The 12172-nt window shown below is 39.7% G+C and overlaps 1 protein-coding gene and 1 long non-coding RNA gene across 2 annotated transcripts; one reads left to right on the forward strand and one right to left on the reverse strand.

Moving 5' to 3' along the window:
* Positions 3791-5194, forward strand: LOC110435689. The gene is made up of 2 exons (XR_002453525.1): positions 3791-4366; positions 4749-5194. It is a non-coding gene; the product is annotated as an uncharacterized LOC110435689 (long non-coding RNA).
* On the reverse strand, positions 9852-11673 carry LOC110435315. The gene is made up of 2 exons (XM_021460759.1): positions 11425-11673; positions 9852-10145 (listed from the first exon to the last, which is right to left on the reverse strand). The coding sequence occupies exons 1-2, from the start codon at positions 11617-11619 to the stop codon at positions 9948-9950; spliced, it is 393 nt and encodes a 130-aa protein (XP_021316434.1). The 5' UTR covers positions 11620-11673; the 3' UTR covers positions 9852-9947.

A 12172-nucleotide genomic window follows, 5' to 3' on the forward strand; every position in this document is an offset into this window, starting at 1 on the left:
CAGGTGTGCTGCTCATCTGTGTGCTGTTTGTTGTGTTTGAAAAATCTTGTTTTAAAAACTGGCTAGTTATTTCAACGCTTCCTGTAGTTTTAGTGCCATATTAGTTTGCGTTGCAGCATACACCGTCCTGCAAATATGACCAGAATTTGAAGGCAGCATTCTTGTTCTGAAAACAACAGGATCAAAATAGCTTATATAATGCATATATCAGAAAGTATAATGTGGTTTTTATCTCTAAACATAGAAGGTGATGTTGATGTATTTGAGTATATTTGATGTAAGGAGTTTCTGAATTCTTGGAACTAAGATATCAGTGAGGAAATTTTGTTGAGCAATGTGACGCTGTTGATTCAGCCTGTGATGACCTACATAGTTTCAGTCTTTCAGACAACCCCTTGTGAGTTAGGAGTTGCAGCTAACCAAATCATAGGAGTTGATCATAATAGATGTGGAATCTGGACCTTTCATGCTTTTGCAGTTTTTTCTTATTATTATATTATAAATTGGGTAATCTAGATCGGGTGTTTAACTTGTTTCTCATTAAGAGGAAGATATATATTTATTATCTGAGGCATACGAGTTCAGAATTTCAGATAGCCATTTTTTCTGAGGTTAGTTTCAATTCAACCATTGATCTTTGTTTCAAGGTGCTGGCCCCACCCAGTGGCAGAGGCAGGATTTCAAAGCTGGGTATTCCACGTATAAAAAATTTTCAATGTATATGTGCAATAGTAATAGGGGACAAAATCAATACAAAATTAATTCTGGTGCACAACTCAAGTAGTACATATAATTTTCTTAAAATATATGCTAGGTAAAATATTTGTTTATCCTAAAAACAAGACATCAAGCAAAGTGAGCCTAATGTCGTCCCTAGTAATAATCAAAGTATATATAAATTCTTTATCTATGTTACAAGAACACAATGCAACATTTCTTTAAAAAAATCAGAACACAACAAAAAAAAGAAAAAAAATAAAACCTTCAATTCTTACTTTGACGAATAAAAAATAGATGTGAGATCTTTTGTGTTCACCTTGTTGTTGCTTCAAGCCGTATATGAGAAAGGCGTTAAGGGAAAGCCGTATATGAGAAAGTCTACAAAGACCACTGAACTGCCACCGCCACCACCACTAGAGGAATGTCGTCGATGGGGTTTTTTCTGATGAGTTCATGGGCTGCCGCTACTAGTTGTTCTAGGCTTAGAGCAACTTCAAGAGTTTAACTACTATTGCTGTTTATGCTATTTTAGAATTTGTATAGAAAAACTAGACCCCAACTAGTATGCTATCTAATTTTGTAAAATAGGAAGTTGGCTTCCTCTTGATTTTTGGTGGCTATATATAGCTTATTGCAGGCCCTAACTGTAAGACTTTGTAAAATAACAAGATTGTTGTAGATCTCTTCTTTTTTTAGAAATTTTCTATTCAACAAAATAGCTAAACAATAGAATTTGACAATTAATTTTAACCAGACTATTAGAGTTGCTCTTATGGGCTACATATTTACAACATTCAACAAACTAACATATACGTTGATTATACATGTGTGTATATATATATATATTTGTGTTTGTCACAAAAATCATGGGTATTTCATGGAATACAGGGGCATACCCCTAGCGCCACCCATGGCCCCATCCCAAGTACAGTATTTATTTCATTGGTGTATATTTACAGACGTTGCAAGTTTAGGCCTTGTTTAGTTGGCGAAAATTTTTGGGTTTGGCTACTGTAGCACTTTCATTTTTATTTGACAATTATTATCTAATCATAGACTAACTAGATTCAAAAGATTTGTCTCTTAAATTACAGGTAAACTGTGCAATTAGTTATCTTTTTTTATCTATATTTAATGCTACATGCATATGCCGCAAGATTCAACGTGATCTTTTTTATCTATATTTAATGCTACATGCATCTTGCGGCACATACACGGAACATTAAATATAGATAAAAATAAAAACTAATTGTACAGTTTGTCTGTAAATCGCGAGACGAATCTTTTAATCCTAATTACTCCATAGTTGAACAATGTTTGTCAAATAAAAACAAAAATGCTACAGTATCAAAATCTAAAAAAATCTAAACAAGACCTTAGTTAATTCTGCATCGAGACAAACCGGGTCAAATGCAGGGCACAGGCGAGGCCGACGGAAGGGCAAGGTGTAACACCCCGCATATTCACTGCCAAGGTAAAAATACCGGCTTTAAGGATTATTACCTGATAAAGCAATACCCCCTCGAATAATAACCCTAGTTAAAGTGATGCAACAGAATGATAGTTAGAACCTTACAAAAATTGTCACAATTAATAAAATAACAATTACTAACATTACCTAAAACAATATAATGACAACTCCATCATGTTATACTAGAAATTATGTAAGTTGTATTTCTCATGTGACTTTTGTAGACCGGCGCTTGGTACATCGTATCATCACAAGTTGTCTCTTTTCATCTTAAGGGGGAGGGTTAATAGCAAGAGTGAGTACAAAGTACTCAGCGAGCATACAATAAATCAAATGAGATGCATTCCTATCCATTTGTCATATCCATTCTCATTTATAGGATCATTTGTGAAAAAGTTGCATATTTTAGGAAAATAAGTTAAGAAATCTATTATCACCTATATAGTGAGACAGGACCTCCTATAGCCCCCTAGCCTCTACTCAAGAGACATAACGTGAATTCACGGTTTTAACCCTGCGCAGGTTTGTTTCGCTTTACCCATGATTATCTTGACCAATTTTCCATCACACTTCCTTAGGTATGACTCATGGTCAAGATACCGTGACTTTCTCCACTTCCGTATATTATATACATCTATATCTATTCATGTGCGCTAATATATACGCTTGGGTGTACTTTATCGACACCTGATTGGGGATTTCATCACCCAACCCTCTCCTCACTTACCATAGAGAGTATATAACAACATTCATGGGTACCGGACTCGGCCCGTCCCAAACGAGTTCACTTGCCGACACGACTCCATACGGCCCACATAATGAGAAGGGTGAGTCCTTATATATTTATAGTCGATATAGAGAGAGCTTGACCGACCCTAATTCATCATCACATTCCATGAGCTCTCTCTATACCGAATACTTATTTATCATCCAGTAATCATTATACATCATAATCATCATGTCTAGTTTAATTTAGAAAATATATATTTTTTATGCAAGTATCTTGAAAATAAGTTCGTTTTTATAAAAGAAAATCAATGTATCATCTACATGACTTGCCTGTCCTTTAAAATGTCACTCCACATCGTCAATAAACTTTGAATGTCCTTCAACGTTTCAGCTGGCTTCCTGTAATTATAATACCTATTTTTAATAAATTGGAAATTAACAAAATGAGAGAATACACACAAATTTATAAATTGTGTGTACGTAGCAGTGTGTCTCCTTCTACAGTCAAGATATTTCATTAGTCTCAAATTTCAGCTTTACTACGATTGGTAGGAAATATACTGGTTCCTATGAATTTAGTCGGTCACTAAGTTAATTAATATTCTTAATTTTTTTTCCTTTGCTTATCTAACGTGAGCTAACCATTAGAAACAAAAAAGATAAAAAGGCCTTGTTTAGTTCATCCTGAAAACCAAAAAGTTTTCAAGATTTCCCGTCACATCGAATCTTGTGGCATATGCATGAAACATTAAATATAGACGAAAACAAAAACAAATTACACAGTTTAGCTGTAAATCATAAGACAAATCTTTTGATCCTAGTTAGTCCATGATTGGATAATATTTGTCACAAACAAAGGAAAGTGCTACAGTACCGAAAACTTTTCACTTTTCGGAACTAAACAAGGCCTAGCACGATTGGAACACTGAAATAGTAGCAAGTCAACAGACCAACACAGCAACACACGCACAGCCTCCTCTCTCTCTCTCTGCCTCTCATCCATGGCTCTCCTCTGTTCTTCACGCTGCAGCAACCCCGCTGCCCAAATCCACTACCAGTACCATGGAAGAAGAATCTCACCTCTAATCACTTCCATCTATTCTCTCCATTGCCATGGTGCTATACCTGTCATTTCCCCCTTCATTTCGGACTCTTTGAGTCCTCTATTTTGGGATCTAGCTCTGCTGCTCGCTGTGGGAATAAGCATCGCCTGGTGGTGACCCATGGCTAATACCCCAAATCAAGTCCCCAAAAGTTGTAGTTGCTATCTATCTATTTCTCCCCTTCGATTTTTTCTCTCTAATGTGTGTAGGTTGGGGGGCCGGCGGCGACCTGCTCCATCACGGTGCCGTGCTTGGCGGCCGTGATGCCCAGGACAGGGCCAAGAAGACCCGTGTGTGCAGCACAATGACTCCAAAGTCCGGCGACAACCTCCACAACCTGACAGTGAGTGCTCCTACTCTTGCATCCTCAAACTCAGTTCATCTGGTCAGTCTACATCTAGATGTGAAAGTTTCTTTTATAAAAATTTTAGCCCAGATTCAACTATTTATGTGTATATTTGCATAAAAAGAGAGAATACTAGTTCATGTTCTGATTACAGCTAGCACACAATTTGCCTTGGCCAGAACATATCACCTAGTATTTGTTAGCTATGCTCTACTAGTACAGTCAAAATATCTATCTTCATGGTAGGTGTATTGTGCTCTTAGTGGAGGAGGAAAAAGTTTCTATAGATGTGCACGTGAAAATAAACCTCACCTTAATCCTGGTGATGTTTAGCTTCAGTCTCCTACGCTTCCTCAACAAGTACTCTTTCTCCTTGCAGGTCTTAACTACTGAAAGGTTCCTTCTTCAAGATGTGGTTGATCCCCACCTGGCTACTTGTCTTGACTCTCTCCATGGTCTCTTATTGCTCAGGTCATCATGGTGTGCTGGTGTGAATGGTTGATAAATTTTCACAGGCTAGGATTAGAAGGGGTGCTCTTTTGTTCTTGCTGGGTCCTCCTGTTATACTACTGCTACTACTACTCTTCTCCATCCCTCGCTGCAGGCTGCGGTAGATATTTACCTCAACTTCCTAGTCTTGGTCAAGGTTCTGCAGTTTGCATAGTGTGCTTGCCCAGCTGTTACTACTGGATTGGCTGGCCTTCTTCTAGAAGGGTATGGTAAGTACTCAGTTTTATAAAACAAGTACCAACTTGGTGGAATAGTAGCAGCAGTGAAAAATACTACTACCATGCAACTAGAAGTGGGAGATATTTTGTGAAGCCATATTGATCTGGGCCTATATTATATACATATAATCAGCTCCAAGAACTAACATATGATTTATGTATGTTCATGTCAAGGTTCATTAAATTACCGGCTAGAAGTAATTAGGAGGAACTTATTGTTTATTTAACTATGCTTAGTTATTTGTTAAAAGGCGGGTTCTTAGGCCAGTCTCGATGCATGTTTCATGGGAGTGTCAGAGTCATTAAATGAAGAAGTTTCATTAGATGAGAGAGGAGTTTCATCCCCATGAAATTATCCTCATGAAACTCATATGGCTCGGTCATGTAGTATAAAACTAAACTATGCATTGAGACTTATCACAAGGATCGGAGACCCATGCGCAACACGAAGAGGACGAAACCAAGAGGTCACAGTATCAAACCCCGCAGAACACACGCATGTTCATTTCTCTGCTATTTTCTCCCTCCCTCGTGGGCTCGTTAACAAGGCCTAACTCGAATCACACGTAGACAGAAACATGCAGAGCTGTTCACGTCGGACTGTAATCATGCGCCGCACTCGTAGCTTTCGGGCACGCTCGTAACCACACACCACTTTTTCCCACGTGATTTTCTTTCTCCAACTAATAAAGAAAAATAAATTCATAAAATAGTGAGGGGGTGCAAGGGTTTGAACCGAGGCCCATGAATTAAGATGTAAATCTCCTACCACAACAACATATTAATATTTGTGATAAAAATAAAAATATTTTTGTTATTAAACCAGATCAAATCAGAGAAATATAACGCACACTATTTTCATAAAGTACATATGAATACTAAAAATAATTATGGAATATTGAAATTATACTATACATGCTTCCAAAAATATATCATACAACATACATGTATACCACATAAACATCACAAAAATACATTGGAATATCACATGTATACCATGTGAATATTAAAAAAAATATCTAGAACATTGCATAAATACTATGTGAATATCACAAAATATAACACAGAACATCACATGTATACTACGAGAACATAACATATATACTACGCGAACATTATAAATAATTCATAGAACATCATATGTATAACACGTGAACACAAAAACATCACAAAACATCACATGTATAAAGTATGGATATTATAAAAAAAAATAAAAAAATCACATATATACTATGTGAACATCATAAAAATACATCTAAAACATCATATCTATATTATGTGAATATCACAAAAAATAACACAATGTGAACATCAAAAAATACGTAAAAGAACATTACATATATACTATATGAACATCACGTGTATATACATAGAACATCATCTATGTATACATATATATACACACACTACGTGAACATACACATATGTCTAGAATAATATAAAAAATAAAATATTAAAGTTATTCATTAGAATAAATAACAAAGAAGAAATCACATAAAAAGCATGAATAACATGACATGTATCTCATGTAGTCACGTAACATATAAAATGGAAAACATAAAAAACAAAAAACTAGTAAATTAATTCATATAGTAGATAAAAATAAAATAGTAGAAAAATAAAAATAACTAGAAATAGAAGGAAAACAAAAAAATTATAGACTAAAATAAAAATAAATAAATGGAAGATAAAATATAAAAATAAAATAAAGAGAAGAATAAGACATAAAAAATGAAATAAGAAGAAAAAGAAACGAAAGAAGAAAAGAAAAGAAAAAATAACAGAAAAAATAACAGAAAAAGAAAACAAAAAAGAAATGAAAAAAGGAAAAAGAAATGAAACAAGAAAAGAAAAGAAAAAAAATGAAACATGGACACAAACTGTCCAGCCTACGTACGAAACGAATGCAGCCTACATACGAAACCAAAAAGCATCAGCGGGTGGTTAGTTGTGGGCTCGCTGCGTTGTGGGCCATCCTCGCAATCACGCGGGAATTCATCGGCAGAACGTTCAGGTCCCAACGTTCGGACCGAAGAATCGCTGAGGCACACCTTAGGGTGTTCCGTTAACCGAAATTGATCGGGGTTATCCAACAAATTTGGTTTCAACAGGAACCGATCATTCCTTGAAACCGAAGAAAATCGGTTTCGGGTAATTCAATTCGGTTTCGGTTGTAACCGAAGGAACCGAAAAAATTCAAAATGCAATAAACATCTCATTCACAATTGCAAATTTTGACAGTATTTTGCCTGATTTTCATGCAGTCAACAAGGGCAATTTAAAGAGCAATACAGCATAAACAACAGCACAACACATATATGTTATTGTTCTCTCAAAATGAAAGGAAAACAAGCAACAATTCGCCAACAATTCAACAACAGTCAACAACCAACACTAACTCCACCCTCTAGGAGTACAGGGGCCAAACGTCCAGGTCCAACACTCCCTGCCTCCCTGCCTCCATGGGCAGCAGCACGTGAGCACAACACACACATACACATATTGAGGACGACTGGACGAGGACCGAGGAGCGAGGACGAGTGCTGCATGGAGCCACGGACACGGGCTCGCGTGGCTGGAGACTGGCGCATTGGGGCTGGCGCAGTGGCGCCTAGCAGACGAGGTCGCTTGGCTGACGGCTAGCGCAGGCGCCTGGCAGATGTGCGCGGTGCGCCTGGCCGTGCGTGGCTCAAGCCTCAAGGCACGGCCGGTGCCACGGTGGTCATGGACTCCCGGGGTGGCCGCCTGGCCGGGTGGGGGCGGCGGGCGGCGGGGGCTGCTGCCTTGAGTGGAGGAGCGTTGGTGGGCGGCGCCTGGTGCCTGGAGACTGGAGTGGGCACCTGGGCGGCGGATGGTGTCGTGGACTCATGGAGGACTGGATGGGAGTCGAAGGTAACTGGTAAGTAAGTAAAGTGACTAGGGTTTCAGGTTTTTGGGTTGGGCTACTTTCTATTTGAGCTGTTATTGTGTCATGGGCTGAAATTTTCGGTTCTCTCGGTTGACCGAGCCCAGGAACCGAATTAACTAGCTAAATTCGGTTCCTCAGAACCAGGAACCGAACAGGAACCGATTTTTTCGGTTTCGGTTATTTCGGTTTCGGTTTTCGGTTTTCTGTGCCCAGGCTGAGGCACACCACGGCTTATGACGTAAGCGGAGATTACAAATTGGAGAGGTTTTCACTACCACATTGTAACATGTGTTACAAACCGATAGTGAAAAATAAATTTTACCACTAGTTCATTATACAAGTAAGTGGTAAAAATATACCAGAGCTACATAATAAACACATAGAAGAAACTCTAACCGCAATCTCCACTTTCTGTCACACTTGTCCCCTCGCCTCTCATCGCTCCCATTCTCTCTCTCTCTCTCATTTTTGCCCTGCCCTCCCACGTGTGTCTCTCTTCCTCTAGTGGCGCAAGTGGCATAAACCTAGGGTAACAGTGTAGTCAACATGGGTAGCCCCATGGAGTGATGTTGGACCCAACAAATAGAGCGAATCCCACAGTGCTTGAATCTGCGAGCGGGAACCAAAGATGTGATGGCCAAGGGCATCGAGATCGTGGTGCAATGGTAGGGCCCTCATCTCCTAATGTTATGGCATCCCCAACAAGGGACTCCGAGCTAGCTAGGAGACCTATGTGGAGAAGAGAGAGCGCGCACGAAATCTTGTCGCTAGTGAGTTCAACTAGCAAGGCTCGCACACACCTTTGTATTGCCTCTGACCGACCCACCTCTATTGCTGGTTTTTTTGCCCTTTCTTTATTTCTACACCATGCCACGCAAGGTAGTGATTTGCCCTGCTCATTGAGGATGCCCTTAGCCAAGGCCTGCTCCTCCTCTCTACGATGGTAGGCAGCCGATAGGGGCGGCAATGGTCGGCATGGTGGTGGACTGCCTCTCTCCGAGCGCAGGTAGCTAATAAAGTGTGGGGATCAATATAGAAAGCCATGCAGCCTGAGGCCCGATGGCCCGGCCCACGACACGACACGACTTTTTGGCCTGGTCCGACCATGGCCTGGCCCGATAACTCGTGGGCCTGGGCCAGCACGGCTCGGTGGTGCAGCCGTGCTTGGGCCGACCTGTGAGCCCGCGGGCTGGCACGGATCGGCCCGACTTTTAGGGGTCGGCCCGGAAACGGTCCGGTTCCACCTCCGCGGGCATTGCACAAACAACTTATTTTTATGTTACATGTCTTTTGATGTCATTTTTTATGATCTAAGACTGAGATTGTGAATCTGAGAAGTTGAGAGTTGTAGAAAATTGACTGTGGCATTATGCTGGTGAAGTGATCATTATCATTATATGGTCATTTTGATTTTTTTTACAAAACCGGACTATGAGCCGGCCTGGCCCGCCGAGCTACGTGGGCTGGCACTGCACGAAGTCAGCCCATGGACCCGTGCTTGGGCCGAAGGCCAAGCACGCAGGCCGAGTCGGCACGGCACGCAGTGGCCCGTGCCTGGCCCGTGCCGGGCCGGGCCAGCCCAGCCCGATGGCCATCTCTAGGGGTCAACGACAAGGCAGCCGGCGGGAGCCTTAGATCTTTATTTTACTTTTACTCGATTTTCACCTACGGTGATAACGTTACTCACTTTTACCACCAAAGTGTGAAATTGATGGTGATTATGAGTTAGGTACCAGCAGAAATGAGGGTTATGTGGTAGTGGAAGTTCAACTAGTGTATTATTACACTGAACTTAAAACTGATTATTTATACTCAATGCCACAAAAGTAGGGGCAAAAAATCATCATCAATATAAATACACGTGTTTATAATATGCCTATATAATGAGCATATAAATAATATAGTATAATTTTGAGAGCGTCACAAGCCCACCACCATGAGATTATTCTGGGGGAAAGCCCCACAATGCAAAAGACCGCGGTGGGATCACGATCTTGTCGACAATGCAAAAGAATTCGGTTATTGGTACGGCAACAACGATCACAGCAAACGTACCAAACCATGTATCTTCACCAATGTGATTGATTGCGTATCTTCTCATGGAATCATACACATGAACCCATAGTAAGATCAACAGTCCCTACAAGATGCACAAACTTTCAGTTAGCGTGAATACACTACATGATCATAATAAACCACATAAAAGAACATGTCAAGGAAAAAAATAATGGAGGAATGAATAATTTGGACAAAATAGCATAGAAACAAAAGGAGTTACGCATTACAGGAAACATGTTCATACTTCGTTTTCCTTCAAAATTAAGATCATTGGCATAGAATTTCCATTGGCCTCCCAACAATTCGTACAAACATATTTTTGTTGCCACTAAAACCGTTCAAAAATCAAAATATCATTTTCTCTTTTCTAAAGAAAAGGAAAAATAGACCGTTGGAGTAATCAGTGGAGCACCCTAGTAGTGTAGTGAGTGGGATTGAAAGTTACTAAGGATAATATCTCTTCTTCATGATATGTATAAGGTAGTAACACAAGATCCACCATTCAAGTCAGAGATAACTTGAATCTAGATATAATTGGCATGCATGATCGCACCTTCCCCTCCCACCTAATTGTGCTAGACTCACCTTTTCCTTAATAAGATAGCAATACAAAGCCAAAGAATAATCAATCTCCACTGATGAATCACTCAATCACTATATTTTTTTTTGCAAACTATTGGACACTCAAAAATACCAATAAAAGCTTAGCTATACAACATATATACCTACAACTTGAAGAATATACAGCGCAAATAAAAGAACAAAAATAGAAACATGCATGAACGATTAGAAATAACGAATAAATTATTGTCTAATTCATCTAATTTTTATTGTTTAAAATTTGGCTAGAATTCTTTCTTCACAAAAGACCTAACACAAAAGTAAAAGGCACATAGATATATGGTCTGGCCATTGGCATGCATGCTTCTGTACTGATTCTAAGTAATAATCATATCATATATAAGAAAAAGAATAAACGATCAAACAAAATAAAGGAACCAATTTGTGTGAAGCAGCGCAGATTGTGTCTTCATCAGGCTAGCCAACAACAAATTACCAATGCAAAGTCATTCAAAACATATAAAGAGTGCCACGGATACTGTAACCAATTTTTCAGTTGTTTCACCACAATATCAACAGAAGAAGCATTTACCAAGACAAGAAAAAAAAATATAAACAGAACAGCAGTACAAATGCTAACTCATGTATAATGTACAGATGAAACACGTAATAATTTTCTGCAAGTATAATAATTACTGACTGTGTGTAGGTATGATTTGGACGTACACGTTCGATTCAATGAACTACGCACATGCTTGTGTATGTGTATATGCTGGATCATCGCAGTGTACAGTACGTACCCGGATGATCAACTTGACCAGCCTGTTGGCGGTATTTTCGCCGAGCCGCTGCAGGGGTTCCGCGGGCCGTCCGTTCTCGTCGAGGTCTGCCAACGCGCCCAGCGGCGCCTCCCATGGGGCCGCGCCGTCGCTAGCGCTACTGCAACAACTGCAATGGCAGCCGCAGCCTCCCGAAGGCGGCGGCGGCGGCGGCATAGGTGACCTGTTCCGATGGGGAAGAAGACACGGACGTGGTCGGCGCGGTGGTGGCAATCGAGATTAGAAAACACGTAGGTATACGGCCCGTGCCGCGCGGCCGCCCTAATAAATCCCGAACTATTTAACCCTTCCGTGTTTGAGTCGAAGAATCCAATCGGATATACTCCTTCTATTTTTATTACATATAATACATGTAGTTTTTTCTTTTTTTTTTTTAAACGATCAGGAGAGGCTTACGCCCCTACTTTCAAATTTTTTAGGAAAAAAAACAGGCACAACAGAAAGTTCAACAAATTCGAGTTACAAGCTGCAGAGGACAGAAAAAAAGAGCTTAAGAGACAAAAAAAAAATAAGCATGACTACAAAATCTAGTTTAGCCATAATCTGGGGTAGGTAATTTTTCTTTGCACGAGGATGATATAGATGTGCTACATGAAGGCTTAGTAGAAGCAACAATAATAGGCTTACTTAAGATATCACATGTTAGGCCTATGTTGCAAGTTTTAGCTTTCTCAATTTTAGTTGGCTCATTTTCATATTTGTTAACTAG

Source organism: Sorghum bicolor, chromosome 5 (assembly GCF_000003195.3).
Source record: "Sorghum bicolor cultivar BTx623 chromosome 5, Sorghum_bicolor_NCBIv3, whole genome shotgun sequence".
NCBI lineage: Eukaryota > Viridiplantae > Streptophyta > Magnoliopsida > Poales > Poaceae > Sorghum > Sorghum bicolor.

What these genes read in the sequence shown, in the direction of transcription:
- LOC110435315 (XM_021460759.1), bottom strand. Translation starts at nt 11,619, where the DNA reads ATGCCGCCGCCGCCGCCGCCTTCGGGAGGCTGCGGCTGCCATTGCAGT. An exon ending in TGGTCAAGTTGATCATCCGG is followed by an intron (nt 10,146 to 11,424) that starts GTACGTACTGTA and finishes TGCATCTTGTAG; the next exon opens with GGACTGTTGATCTTACTATG.